Here is a 15,402-nt window from a genome sequence, read left to right as displayed (position 1 = left end):
ATTTCTGTTTGTTCTTAATTGTAATTGTAATTTACTAGAAAGAAATTTAACAGCTAAAGTGAGAATGCATATTAATATTGTGAAGAACTACAAAAGCGAACACCGTAGTAGCTTTGCCTGAGAAGTCGTGCCGAAATAAACCCAAAAGTGTGGGCAGCCTCAAGGAAAATAGTATAATAGATAATGAAAATAAATCAATAGTAATAGTATAATTGGCTATTCTCTATTTGAAATAACTACCAAAATGTTATTGTGCTTAAAATACAAGTGCATGGTAAATTTAAAATTCTTTTGATGTACACAAAGATTTAGAGTTTAGTTAAAAAAAAAAAAAACAAAAACAAATAAACAAAAAAAAACGAAGGGGTTTGACTCAGCCTCCTTGAAGGGGTTGAGGAAAAACCTATGACTGCACAGCATTCAAGTGATAAATCTCCAGGCCCAGGCTAGGGAAGATTCACAGGGCGCTCCCTAACCTTGGGGAAGGAATGTGTTTAGTAGTAAGTCTTCAAGAGTACTAGAAAAGAACAATTTGAAAGATACACTATCATTAATGAAAAAGAGTTAAAATAAGTGAGACATTGCCTCTCACATGGTCAGCTCGAGCAGCAGAGCTGTAAGTGCTTGGTGGAATCCTGCAAACTATATCGGGGCAGGATAGTGAATATTTTTAGTAATTCTAAATATGCATATAGAGTAATACATGAATTTAAGAAATTATAAGAAAAAAGAGGTTTATTAACCTGCAAGAGTTAAACATTAGTTCATTAGATCTTAATTTCTCATTTATTAGAGACTTAATTTGCATAAGAATTTTCAATAGGTAATGAGCGGCGAAAGGAAACAAGCAGCAGTGTCAATGTGAGATATAAAGCAAGCTTTGTTTATTTTAACGCGTGTGCTCTTTATATACTGTTACAGTGCTTATATTTATTAATCACTAATCTACTCGCTAATTGCAGCAGTTACAGCTTACATTTCTTTCACATTCCATTCCCACATCTACAGGGTTTTCCCCCTCATTCTTTGTTAATCATAAATTCTCTCCCATACATTCTTTACACAGCTGCATCTTCTTGATATTTTCTCACGAAGTGTTCTTAGGGAAGCAAGCTACTGCGGCCTGTATATGGCCTGACTGCTACTTAGCCTAACAATGATCTCGCTCGCACAAACCTTCTAATAGTTCATGTCCGTGATCTTGAAGCCATTGTGTAACAATTCCCCCTTTTCTCTTTTGGGCGAGCAAGATCCCGTTAGTTGTTTGATTAATTTGCTTAACAACACACTTATAAGTGATTTTTACTACAATAACTATCAATATAAGAATTTCTAGCCAATGTAGACCTTCTTTAAGCAAGGATATCAGCCATGGTGACAGACCTCCAAACAGGGATGATAACCATTTGTCTAAAGGATTGACATCAACTGTAATTGTGGAGGTGTGTTTCTTCAACCACTCTAGTTGCTTATGGATGGAATTGCTATGATCTGACAAATTAAAGCAGCACATCCCTTCAAAGTCTTTACAACCATGGCCTTGAGCTAACAATAAAAAATCAATACCAGCTCTATTTTGAAGCACGGCATGTTGCAAACTCTTTTGGTCAAGCAGCAATTGGGAAATAATATTAGTAGTAACATTTGCTTGTTTAACTGTCCAACATGCTAGTTTCTCAATTTGCCTAAGGGCTCTTGCAGCGGCTATTCCGGGGGTGAACAGGGAGGTGAACACCTTAGCTGTTATTGACCATAATTCAACATCATCTTTGCACCGTGAGTCTAGTTGGTGAGACAGAGAATGCTGCTGGCGCCTTGGCTCAGCGACTACGCTAAGCCACATGCGTTGGTTGGGTGCTAAAAGAGTTAGTTCTCCTAAATAGCATGGCCCTCCGAAGATGTTATGAGGGACTCCTTGCCACGCTCTGTCTCCACATATTAGGAACACAGATGGAGGTAACGCTTTGGGTGTTCTGTTGTTCCAAATTGTAATTGGTGGTTCTCTCATTTCAGCTCCCAAAGCACCCAAGCTTTGATTAGCAGTGTTGTTACTTCTGCAATAGCCGCCTTTAACAGTGTATGAGTATTCTGCTATATTTATTGGGCTGACATTTGTCCAGCCTTCGTTAGAGTGACTTAGATCTGGGTTTGGGTTTTGTTGTCCACTTCCAAACCAAATGCATGTTTGGGTCCAATTGCTGGAGGTGTTACCATTTTACATGGAGCCCAGGAGGTGCAACTCCTGTGGGTCCCATGGCAAGGTACTATTTAACTGGTTGATTAAGTTTGCAGCACACCAAGAGGTGCTTTTTGCTGTAGAACACTTAGAATATGTGCTATAATTGCTAAACGCCTCAAAACTGAACAAAGGTACACAGACTAAACATGTTTTTAATGGTGCAGTAGCTGATTGCAAGCTGAGGCAAAATTCTGGGTTATGTGTTGCATTGGCCCAAGTCACCCACAGGTTCTGTCTTTCTTCAACCTTCGTTATGAGGGTCGTGGTTGAGCTCGATATCAGAACCTCGATCACTAGCAGCACGAGGAACAGCCTTGGTCCATTTCGCGGGGACCCACTGTGTACCTGTGGATGTAAGCACACACATGTAACCGCGCCCTATATATTTCACTTCTGCCGGGCCTTGCCACAGGCCTGTGCACGGGTCGCGATACATAACTATCATGGGCGCTTTATGCTCTGAAGCCGGAGTTTGGCCATACACCTGTGCAGGAGGAGAATCCTGGTCTGAAAAAATACACAAATAGTTTAACACAAACAACGTTTTAGACAGGTTTTCACAAACATCACAAATATCATTGAACTTGTCCAAGTATCGTTTCAAGGTTTGATTTGCTCGCTCGACAATGGCTTGCTCTGTTGGTGAATGGGGAATGCCTGTTACATGCTTGACCCCCCACTGTTGACAGAATCGTCGCATTTTTTCACTGACATAGGCGGGCCCATTGTCGGTTTTGATCTGTTGAGGTCTCAGTGATGGGGGCCCTGTTCAAGGTTGTGTGTCATGCTTTTGAGATTGTGGGTATTTTTCATCTTCCCCAAAGGATTCTGAGCAGGGCAAGGGGTACTAGGGTGATAGACATGTAGGGTTAAGATACAGGGAGTAAAAAGTACAGGAACGGGGAAGGGTAAAAGGTTATATATAAAGGATATATATAAAGAGAGTATAAAAGTAAAATAAAAAATACAAAAACCCATCAGGCATCATTTCCCCCCTTTTTGGAGACTAACAAGCTTTTACCTTGTTTAGTCTCTAAACTACTCTAAACTGCTCTATCTACAACATCGGTTTACACAACTAGCTATGGCAAAAATAGTAACTACAATTACAATCATTATAAATGTTTCTTTCACCCAGGCCCAGTCTGGTAACCATGAAGTGAGGGCATGGAAAATTTGGTCAAATTTCAAGGTGTAATTTCTTGAACCCACTTTGTGTAGAATTTGCGTTCCCTTCCAAATTTCTTCCAAATCTTCTCTGATTCTCTCATCTTGGTCCACAAAGGAACAACAGCTGCTATTGATAATATCGCATACCCTTTCATGAGTGCCGAGCAAGAATTTGAGAGCTATCTTGTACTGCGTCATTGCCCTTGACAGGCCATGGACTTCTTCTTGCAAAGCTATAATTGCACCAGCAGTATGTTTTTCAATATTTTCAATAACACTCGATATATTCACGATTGCTCTTTCTAATTCAACTATTCCATAAGAGGGAAGGAGGGCTCTCACTATACTATGGAAAACTGTGGGACGTTCAATGAGGGGATTAAGAGTTCTTTTCCCCCTCCTATGTGGTTTTTTTTTTTTAATTTGGTCAAATATTGTTATATTTGGAATTACAGCCCCGAGGGCACAGGCCTGGTCTCTATCTACAGGTAGAATTTTCCAGGCCTTATCATCACATATCTAATACACTCCCGTCCTAAAAGACAGAGCTAATCTCCATCCCAGCAACCTCATTTTTGTTACAGATCTTGGGTTAAGTATTTCTCTAAAGTTGGTCTTATGACAATATGGTGGAAGAACGACCTTTCCTGTAACATTCATGAGCACGCAGTGGACTGTATAGTTCCCACGTTCCATCAAGCCGCTCAGGGGTATAGGAGGCAGCAAGGTGGTATTGGGCTCGATCCGTTGCCACTTTTCTGTATGTTCTTCTTCTATTGCAATACCAATCAATGACCATTTTCTCTTTTCATTTAGAGGTGGTAATTGAGTACAGATCCAGCAATTGCTCATATTAAGAGCTTTGGATACATTTTGCATCACAGTATTGTGCAACTCCTGGGCTGAGCCCTGAGTCATGGTTAATAATTGGAAAAACAGCGTCCAGTTAATGGTTCCCTTTTCAGCTGTCTTTAGGGTTTCATACAGAGGCTTTACCAGTATTCCATACTTTGCCACCCAAAGTCGACACCAACCTACCATGCCGAGGAAAGCTTGCATCTCTCTCACCACGTGGGGCTCTGGAAGCCGACAGATAGCTTCTTTCCGTTCTCTGCTAAGTTGTCAATGACTACGGAAGATTTCTAGCCCCAGGTATACTACAGTTTCTTTGGCAACCTGTGCTTTTTCCTTTGAGACTCGGTATCCGCCCATGCCCAAAAAATTCAAAAGACTTACAGTGAGTTGGATGCAGTCATCTCGTGTTTTTGCTGCGATCAGGATGTCATCTACATATTGAAGGATTTCTCCTTTTGGTTCCTGTTTTTTCCAGTTTTCCAGTTCTTTTGATAGCTGGTGTCCAAATATTGTTGGGCTGTTCTTGAACCCTTGGAGTAGCACTGTCCAAGTTAGTTGAGTCTTTCTTCTTGTCTCAGGATTTTCCCACTCAAAAGCAAAAAGCTCTTGGCTATCTTTGTGGATTGGAATAGAGAAAAAGGCATCTTTGAGATCTAAGACTGAGAACCACCTTAATTCATTTGTTAATGTGGTCAGAAAGGTGTAGGGATTTGGTACAACTGAATGTATGTCCTCTGTAATTCTGTTGATTACCCTCAAATCTTGCACTAGCTTGTAACTCTTACCATCAGCTTTCTTTACTGGCAGGATGGGTGTGTTGTATTTGGACTCACATTCCACTAGCAACCCGAATTTGAGAAATTTCTCAATTACAGGTGCCAGTCCCCTATGACTTTCTAATTTCAGAGGGTATTGTTTCTGCCTTACAGGTGTTGCTCCCGCTTTGAGTGCAATACTCACAGGTTCAGCTCTTTTGGATCTCCCGGGAAAATCACTGGCCCATACTATTGGAATAACCGCATCCTCAACTTCTTTAGGAATTTCTCTACAACATTCCTGGATAAGAATAGTAGCTGCTTCGACAAATTTAGACTCAGGAATTATAACTTTCACTCCCTCCTCCTTGGAAAACTTAATTTCTGCCTCCAATTTTTCGAATAAATCTCTGCCCAACAATGGTTTTGGAGAATTTGGCATATATAAAAATTGATGAATCACCCAATGTTTCCCCAGTTTAAATCTTAAAGGTTGAAAGAAAGGCTTTGTTTCACTTACCCCCGTGGCACCAATCACATCTACAGTATCTTGACTCAGTTTCTTCTTTAAAGCATTTAACACAGAATATGTTGCCCCTGTATCAACCAAAAATTCAACATCATTTTTTCCCAGCTTAATTATAACCGAAGGCTCCGCTGGGGTGGATAATGCCTTTGGTCCCCGTCAATTCCCATTCACAGCTAATTGAGAAGACGTGGGCGTCTCTTTTGCCCGCATTGGACACTCGTTCTTCCAGTGTCCTTTCTTCTTGCAGATGGCACACTGGTCCTCGGCTAGAGGAGGGTGAGGTGGACCCTTTCTTTTCCCTTGACCCTGCTTCTTCTTGTAGTGGGGTTTACCAGTATCTGTTGAATCCCTATTTTGGTATACTTTCCAGGCTAGATTCAACAACTTATTTAGATCATACTCATCCAATTTTTGCAGCTTTTTCCTTATATTAGGTGTAGATTGGCTTACAAATATGTAGGCTAAATTAGATTGCTGCATTGGGGAATCCAAGTCCAAGTTTGTATACTTCCGTGCAGTCTCTTTGAGCCTGTTCAGGAAATCTGTGGGGGTCTCATTTAGACCTTGCTGAATTTCGTATATTTTGGCCCAATTAATTGCTTTAGGAATAGCACATTTTAGTCCAATAACTATCCACTTTTGATACTGTCTTGGTTTGAAAGACAGGTGTCTGCCAAGAGAGGTTGAACCCTCCCTTAGATCAGAGAATGTGATTTTTTTTTCCCTCCCTCCGAATTATTTAATTTTGTAAATCAAGGGCTTTCAGGCAAAGGTATGGGAAAAAGGAATATCAGTTCTTTACTAGTATCTATAAACAAACAATAACAATAATAGCAACCACAACTAGAACCAGAAAACCAATAGCAGATAACTTGTGAGCTGCTGAGCCTTCTCCCGTGTGGTGTAATCACAGTTGCAAGCAGCAGGGGCGCTGTTGAGCTCCTGGCCGGGCAGGGCAGGTGCGATGACTCCCGAGCGGCTGCAGGTGGCGCTGTGGCGCAGGGTCAGGTTAGCGTCCGGCAGCCAGCGATGGCGAGCAGGCTGAGAAACACGCAGGGCAGCGAAAAGCAGCTCGGAGCAGCGAGAAAACAGGGCAGCAGGGGCGGGCGCCGGCTCTCTCTCTCTCTCTCCCCGGCCAGCGAGGATTTCTGCAGTCACAGCAGACGCCGCGGTCTCGTGTGGCAGAGGGCGGGGACAGGCAGCAGAGGCCACGGGGCTCTCCCGGCAGCAGCCACGAGGGAACGCAGCCCGGGGGGAAAACGTGCCCTTCCCCGTGGGGGAGAAAGGTTGAATCAAAGCTCACCCAGCCAGGAGAAGAGAAAAAACAGGGCACAGTTGGATTCGCTTTGATCCCAGGCGAAGAGCAGAAAAAGAGAAGCCTCTCCTCTCATCGTCCGAACCACGAGTCAGAGTTCCCAGGGACGGCTCTTCCCTTACCGTGCCCTCCCAAGCACACCTTTGTCTTTTACAAAAGACTTGATGGCTCTAAAACACCCAACTATTTGTTGCTTAGTAACAGGAATGGGAAGAAATTCCAAAGGTACTCAACCCCTGACAGATACTGTTTTAATTTGGCTATTTCCTCTGGCACACTGGGATTCTAACCTGGATCTATCAAAGGAAAAATATTACCAACAGGTCCTTGAATGGTTCCAGCTGCAATTTGAGTTTCCACAGCATTTATAGCAGCCTTGATAACCATCTCCTTTTCTGTACTATCCAGTACTTCATCTAACATTGCAATCAGGTCACTCCAATCTGGGTTTTGTGCCTTGATAGCTAATTCAAACCGCATGACTACTTTCTCTGGATTGTCTCTGTATGTTCCAACTGATTCTTTCAATTGTTGGAGTTCTCCGAGGGAGAAAGGAGTTTTGATATAAACCATCCCTTGATTCCCAACAGCCTGCCTTAGAGGTACTTCCAGGACAGGTTCCCCCTTCCTTGATTCATCTCTCTTAGATCTAGTACGTTTTGCAACCAGACTGGCAGCTCTGATAGCTTCCCGGGCTATTTTCCCCCTTTTCTTCCCAGCAGGTTGGCTGCCTGCAGCTTCAGCCTCGGTTTCCCCTTCCTCTTCCGAGCTATCTACATCTACACTGGATTTGTCTGACTCACGCTTGGTTTGGATTTTTTCTTTCTCAGCTCTAGTGGAGCTGTGGAGAGGGTGCCGCCCGCCACTCCCCCTTTCCCCAGCCTGGGAGGGGCCAGCGGTAGACGTGCTCCCCTCTCCCTCCCAGTCCATCCTGGTTCCGCCCTTCCCTCCGCCTCGGTCCCCCCTTTTCCCTCCACCCCTGCCTCCACCCTTGTCTCCACCCCTGTCTCTACCCCTGTCTCCGCCTCTGCTCCCGCCTTCATCCTCGTCATCAGACCGGTCAGGGTGGGGTGGCAGTGGGGGAGGAGGCGGCCACACCTCCTCTTTCCCCCCGTGCTGTATCAAGTAGGTGAAGGGGGGGGGGCAGACGGCCAGAATGGCAGAGGGGGAGGAGGCGGAGGAGGAGGAAGAGGAAGAGGGGGAAGGAGAGGGGGCACCGGCCCCTGTTGCGGCTGGGGTAATGCCCCCCTTCGTAAATTTGGTGCCACCAAATCTGTGTCTGTCATGTCTATCTCCTCATCTTTCGTCGGAGGCTGTTTCTGTCTATCTTTTTTCTTTTCTAGTTTTTGTAAAGCTATCTCAAAGCGGTTCTTTTTCATTTGCTTATACGCTTCTTTTCGATTTAGAAATATAGAAAACAATTCTGCATATCTTAACTCCTTAAACCTGCCCTGAACTCGAAGTTCTACAAGTAACTTTGTAATAAGTTCATTATCTAAACTGCTTAACCGAGGCCATTTACTCCCCCCTCCAGTTTCAACGCAGGCCACACTCACAGTGAAAGTCTGGTTAATTCACCGGAATGTAAATCAACATTTCGTACTGTCAGCAGATTCCAGTTTTTCAAAATCAAACCCAGCGGGGAATCCTGCGGGATGTTTGGGTTGGTAGATAGCACACCACCCATATCTTACTTAGAAAGAAACAGTAGGAAAAGGTTCTTAACCTATAGATTAGCACAGAACCAGCAGAGCAAAGAAAGCAAGCCTGAAAACCACGCGTGTTCAGCTTAGAAACCCTGGCGGGATTTGAACTTCGGTAGTTGAACCCACACCCCAACCTGTGGGCCGCAGCCCCCTCTGAGCCACAGCTCCCCCGTGAGCCCTATGCGGCTCCCTGTGAGTATTCGCGAAGGGCGTCCCCCTCTCCTCACAATCCCCCCACCCTGTGGGAGCGGAGCGGTTAAAAAACCCCCTTTTATGGCCCCCCTGGCCACACTCCCACCCTTGGAGATCTCTCAAATGCTAGCTAGCTATCTATAAAACCATAAAACAACCCCTTTGATCTTACCTCTCCAGCTGTGTTTCTGCGGTCTTGGGAAACTCCCGGATTTCGATCCTGAATCGCCGCCTCCCTCCCCTAGTGCCGGCAGTGGGGGGGATGCAGTGGGGTGTTTCTCGGTCCAAAATCAGAACCTGGGGCTCCTTCTCCTCCTGGCTGGCTCGCCAGAACTGATGCCTTAAATTGCTAGAAAAATTTTAGACGCAGACACACAGTATGGGAAAGGGGTTTTACCTTGGTTTAATAGGATCCCAGATGCGCACCGACAAACAAGCAAGCCCCCAAAAAGCAAGCCCCGACGATATCCCCGGTATACAATTTATGGACAGCCTAGATTAGAATACCTATCTAAAAGTCTCCAATAAGAAGTCTAACAAATGAAGTAATTGCCCCCTTATTAAAATTGCCCCCCGCCCAAAAGATTGCTACTTAGTTTACAAAAAACATCTCAGTGATGGGGGCCCTATTCAAGGTTGTGCGTCATGCTTTTGAGATTGTGGGTATGTTTCGTCTTCCCCAAAGGATTCTGAGCAGGGCAAGGGGTACTAGGGTAATAGACATGTAGGGTTAAGATACAGGGAGTAAAAAGTACAGGAACGGGGAAGGGTAAAAGGTTATATATAAAGGATATATATAGAGTATAAAAGTAAAATAAAAAATACAAAAACCCATCAAGCATCAGAGGCACTCCCATAACTGCAAAACAGCTTGTCAAATGCCGTATGACATGGGAGGCCTTCTCCCCTGACTGAGCCGTGGCCCACAGAAATCTGCTGTATGTGTCAATTGTAACATGCACATACTTTAGTTGGCCAAACTGCTGGACATGGGTGATATCCATTTGCCAAAGTTCACAAGGGCCTAAAACTTGTGGATTCACCCCAATTCCTAGGCCTGGCCCATGATGGCTACAACTAGGACAAGCTCTGACAATGCCTCTTGCTTCTTCCATAGTTATTTTAAACTGGTGGAAGAGTCCCTTGGCTTTTTGATGAAAAGTGTTGTGAGCTTCTCTGGCTTTAACAAATTCGCTCAGTGGTACTGCTACGGAAACCAAACGATCCTCTCTCTCATTGCCTTCTCCAAGGCCTTTTGACCATTTGTGGCTTCATATATGAATGACAGCATAGGCGCATTCTCGCTGATAAATTGCAGCCTGCAGCTGTCTCAACAGTTCGAACAGTCGTTTATTTTGGCAGTCTTTGAGTCGGGCATCTTCGATATGTTGCACTATGCTGGTGACATACATGGAGTCAGAAACTACATTTAACTCCGTAGAGTGCCAGTTCACAAAGGCCCAGATGACTGCTGCCAGTTCCAGGGTTTGCAGTGAGTCTTCTTCTTTCGCGGCTAATATGTGATGATGCCATTTACCGTCTTGCATCCAAGTTGCCACTGCACGTCGAGATTTCCTTCCTGCATCTGTAAAAACTGTTACTGCATTTTGCAATGGGTGCTCACTCCTTTTAGGTATTGTAATCCAATCTTGGTTACTCACCCAACACAGGGTGGTAGACTGCAGTGGCTCCACATTAATTTCCACTGCCTGGGACAGCAGGCTAATTTGCGGCACTTGTGAATGCTGAAGGTACCACTCGAGATCTCGTCGTTTCATTGGTAGGTAAATAGTTTCTGGCTCTTGGCTTGTTAACTGTAAAATCCTGGTGCGGCCCTTCTGGATCACTTCTGCTATGTTTTCAACTTTTTGTTGAATTGTAGTTTTGGGCTGAATGCTGGTAAACAGCCATTCTAATATTTTCACCTTATTCTCCCCCTTTTTATTTTTGCACTGTGTCAGTGCACCAAGGAGTTTTTTTCGCCGCTTAAAATTGTAAGGTCCACGGGAATGTCTGGGTCGCAACGGTCGACCCAGCGCTGTGCGATCTGTGTGCCGATCTTCTGAATAATCTGCTGTTTCACCGGGGTGGGGTGCACTGTCCGTGCTGGATCGGTGCCTTGTAGCAATGGTCGCAAAGCATCAATGTCGTCGTTTGAGATGCCAACAACTGGACGTAACCATTGAATGTCTCCCAGGAGGCGCTGTGAGTCATGTAACGTCTTCACTTGAGTGTTAAGCTGTAATTTTTGTGGTCTCACATGCCCTTTTGTTATTTGCCATCCCAAGTATTTCCAAACAGGGTTACGTTGGATCTTTTCAGGAGCAACAATTAGTCCATGTCTGCTTAACTGCTGTTGTAGCATGTTTTCTTAGCCGCTAGTAAAGGCTGAGGCCTGGGCAAATAAAATGTCATCCATGTAGTGATAGATCAATGTTTCAGGCCATGCCATGCGAATGGGCTGCAGTGCACTGGCCACAAACAGCTGGCACAGGGTGGGGCTATTTTTCATTCCCTGTGGCAGAACAATCCATTCAAATCTTAGGAAAGGGGCTTCTCTGTTAATCGTTGGTAGGGTAAAAGCAAATCGTGCAGTGTCCACTGGATGCAGTCAAATTGTAAAAAAGCAGTCTTTCAGGTCAATGATCAGCAGGTGCCATCCCTCAGGAAGCATGGCAGGGTTTGGCAATCCAGGCTGGAGGGCCCCCATTGCCTGCATTTGTGCATTAACTGCTCGCAGGTCGTGTAACAGTCTATACTTGCCGGATTTTTTCTTGATTACAAAGATGGGTGTATTCCAGGGGCTCGTGCAAGTTGTTCTTGCACTAAAAGCTGTGCTTGTTCTAGACTTTCCCCTTTTAGCGGCCACTGCCCTATCCATACTGGCTTGTCTGTAGTCCATGTGAGTCGGATCGGGAAAGTCCATCTGACAGCGACCGCTGGGGAAAATGCTGATTGGTTAACATGAGTCCTAGTTGATCTAGCACATCTCGACCAATTAAGGCATTCACTCCTTTAGGTAAAGGCATGATGGTTACATGGATCGTAGCCACTCTGCCTTCAATGGCTACCTGAATTGGGTCGGAGCTCCGCTGCACGGAAACTGAACCTCCAACACCTTCGATTCCACTCAAGGTGTGGTGATGCTGCCATTCTGTTGGCCAGCAGGCTGTGGCCATGATCGTAATATCTGCACCTGTATCAAGTAGCGCTGGCAAGGTTTGAGAGATATCTCTCCGAGTCCAGGTAGCTTCTACAACTGGTCGTTCTGTTAATGGAACTGTTAGCATTGCAAGTCCTCCTGTAGAGCCAAATCCACCGGCTCCTCGGTTCATGAGTGCTTCGTGTTGTTGCATCTGCACGACCATTTGTGGGAGCGGAACAAGCTGAGCTAGTCTGGTGTTTTTAGGAATGTAGCTAAGGGGAAACATAGTTTGCACCATGATGTGAATTTCACCTGTAAAATCAGCATCAATTACTCCTGGTAATACGAACAGTCCCTTTATGCTAGCAGACGAACGGCCCACTAGAAGCGCGCCCACAGGTTTGTTGTCAATGCACAGTGGGCCTTGAATTCTAGTGGGAATTTTCACAGGGCGCAAATCGGTGACAGTTACGCCTACTGCTGTTGCCAGGTCCAGGCCGAGGCTTCCTTTTGTGGCAGGCCGAAGGGTGTTTGCTGATCGAAGGGATTGACGGCGGGCGAGCTCATCTGCGGAAACACAGTCGTGTGTGAAGGCTGAGCTGGTAGGGTAGTTGCGGGAGAGAGGGCTGGAGCTGCTATTTGTGTCAGGGCGCGGCGGCTGGACGCGCTCTTCTTCCCGTTTCCCGACCGTCGGCAAGCTAGCGTGGCGTGGGTGTCGCTGTTGCAGTTGTCACACCAGACTGGACCCTTACACTGCTTTCTTGTGTGTCCCTCAAGCCCACAACGATAGCACTTTATACTTTTCCCTGATTTTGTCCCACCTGCAGACAAGCTAAGGGGTTGCAGTGGCCCTAAAGCAGCAAAGACTTGAGATTGCGCTTGGGCTAGCTTCTCTCCTATCTTATCTCCTAGCTTATCTCCTAGCTTATCTCCCATAGCTGTCACCAATTCTGCTACAAACGCCTGGGTACCTACTGGCACGTGGCTCATGCGTTCTAACATCATCTCTAGAGTAGCATCCATAGGCAGTGTGACAAGAATGCTTTTTGTTTGCTGGTTACAATTTTCTGCCACACACTGACGCAATAATGCTCCTGACATCCACGGTTCTACCCCAGCAGCTATCATTGCAGCAGAAACTCTGTCAACAAAGCTAGCAAAAGACTCATCTTTTCCTTGTTTAATAGACATATAGGATGGTGTGAGGGGGGCAGTATGCACTCTGAATATAGCATCTCGTGCGGTCCGCATAGATTCTAACAAAATGTCTGGACCTGTTTGCAATTGCTTGACAATTGTAGACCACCACCCCTGGCCCATTAACTGTTCTGGAATGACCCCTCGCAGGGGGTCATTTTCCGCCCGTGGCTGATTTGCCGACTCTTGGCACAGCTCTCGCCAGTGAGCTTGCCACAGCAACTGTTGTGATTGGGTCATAATCATTTTAATAATAGTTTTGATGTCTTCTGGGCACAGTATATAATTTCCCCAAATATAATTTAACAACATTCTTGTGGATTCGCCATGCAGACCCGATTCAGTAGTTGTGCTATGCAGCTGCGTGAGCAGCTTCCAATTGGTAGCAACATGGGTCGCTTGCTGCCCACCCCCTTGCAGTGGCTCAAAAAATACAGGAAATGCTTGCTCAACTCGACTTAGTGGTGTAACTGTTTCTGCAATTTGTATATCACCTTCTTGTACAGCCTTTTCTGCAATGTTTTTCCAATTAAATCTTCGCTTGCCACTTAATCGGCTATCATTCTGAGGAACTTGCCTGAGGGGAACATAATCCTCATCAGGCGGGGGAGGTGCACTGGGCCATTCCTCAGAGCCTGATGTACTGACAGGGTTTAAATCAGACGTAATACCTTGCTTTGCTAACGATCCCTGAACTCCTAGCACTTTACACTTTCCCACCAGGGGCAAGCTGGGTGGATCTGCGCCCATGCCAAGCATGCCCGGGGTGGGACGCTCACTCTCTGCAACCCCTTTTCCCGAGTCGGAATGCTCCCCCCCGACATCTACTCCCAGTTTCTCAGTGGCTACGGCAGCTATTTTCTTTTTGGCTTTAAACCGCTGTAAGCAATTAATCACTTCTTTCCACAGCCTCCCTAATTTATTGCATGTCTTATCACCCTCTAGCAATCCATCAAACAAGATATCTCCAACCTTCCGCCATTCGACCTCTTCAAATACTGAATCAGGGTCAGCAAAAAACCCTTTAGCTTTCTCTGCAGTAACTAAAGCGGATAAATGTTTTAAAGCATCTTTGCTTACTCTGCGCTTTTCTAAAAAGCGTAATAATAAATCTTGGGCTACCTCTGTCTCCATTGTGGTCCAGCTGGGTTTAAACTGTCGTGGTTGCCGCCGTCAGAGCGCACCGCCAGGGCGTCTCTGTATATTCTGTGGTCGTCAAGGTCAATGCAGCTCACCGAATTGTAGCCCCCACGGTAGGCAGGTCTTGATTGGCCTGAGCCCTCGGATCCCCCCCCAGCAGGGGCCAAGATCTTGGCACACCGGCGCTGCTCCAGTGCCTCTTCGTTCTCGCCGCTTTCTGGAACAGGGTGCTAAACTCTGCTACCAGCGTCCGTGGTGATCATCGTCGTCGGGGTCACCATTTAACGAGCGGCGAAAGGAAACAAGCAGCAGTCTCAATGTGATATATAAAGCAAGCTTCGTTTATTTTAACGCGTGTGCTCTTTATATACTGTTACAGTGCTTATATTTATTAATCACTAATCTACTTGCTAATTGCAGCATTTACAGCTTACATTTCTTTCACATTCCATTCCCACATCTACAGGGTTTTCCCCCTCATTCTTTGTTAATCATAAGTTCTCTCCCATACATTCTTTACACAGCTGCATCTTCTTGATATTTTCTCACGAAGCGTTCTCAGGGAAGCAAGCTACTGCGGCCTGTATATGGCCTGACTGCTACTTAGCCTAACAATGATCTCGCTCGCACAAACCTTCTAATAGTTCATGTCCGTGATCTTGAAGCCATTGTGTAACAATAAAGCACATCACATTCTTCTGTGCTGCAATGCTCAGCTCCAGGGTCATGCCCTCCCAGACTGCCTTGGGGATGTCTTTTTATCCCATCCCATCTTTGTTAATTTTTTTTCTTTTGCTCTGTGTCTGGGATGGTCACTCACCCCTTGAATATTTGAAGATTTTGTTGATGATTTTCTCTCTTGGGGATAAAATTCAAAGTGAATCAAGAGCTTTCACATCTCTTCTCGATCTAGGCTCACCTTAAAAGTTAACAAGGGCTCCTGTGTGGGGCATCCCTGGTATAATGGGAGCTCTTGACATTCTTAACAATTCATTTCTATTAATTGCTGGACTTCTTCCCCCTGAGGATTTAGTTGTTTCTACAGACATTCCTGCTTTCAGTGTCTCTCTGCCCTGCAGATAGCACTCTGATCTCTTATCAGCCGCTGCTCTGATCGGCTTTCTCTTGCTGAGGAGGGAATGTGTCGCTGTTGAGCAGC

At 45.4% G+C, this 15,402-nt stretch overlaps 1 protein-coding gene and 2 long non-coding RNA genes across 3 annotated transcripts in view; 1 reads left to right on the top strand and 2 right to left on the bottom strand.

Moving 5' to 3' along the window:
- The window catches only part of LOC146425354 (uncharacterized), a 357,803-nt gene that overhangs the window by 143,888 nt on the left and 198,513 nt on the right, over positions 1-15,402 (bottom strand). The window lies entirely within an intron of this gene.
- Positions 1-15,402, top strand: part of LOC146425355 (uncharacterized) — a 569,707-nt gene that overhangs the window by 364,545 nt on the left and 189,760 nt on the right. The gene's annotated exons all lie outside the window — the stretch shown is intronic.
- Positions 836-2,711, bottom strand: LOC146425361 (uncharacterized). Its single transcript, XM_085041529.1, has one exon. The coding sequence runs from the start codon at positions 2,006-2,008 to the stop codon at positions 1,151-1,153; it is 858 nt and encodes a 285-aa protein (XP_084897655.1). The 5' UTR covers positions 2,009-2,711; the 3' UTR covers positions 836-1,150.

The sequence above is a fragment of the Lichenostomus cassidix genome, chromosome W, assembly GCF_008360975.1.
Source record: "Lichenostomus cassidix isolate B80296 chromosome W, HeHo_3.0, whole genome shotgun sequence".
Taxonomy (NCBI): Eukaryota; Metazoa; Chordata; class Aves; order Passeriformes; family Meliphagidae; genus Lichenostomus; species Lichenostomus cassidix.
The sequence above is the reverse complement of the archived record's forward strand: the minus strand, read 5'-3'. Positions and strand labels throughout refer to the sequence as shown.

Excerpts from the sequence above, each read along its gene's own strand:
- LOC146425361 (XM_085041529.1), bottom strand. The coding sequence starts at position 2,008 with ATGAGAGAACCACCAATTACAATTTGGAACAACAGAACACCCAAAGCG.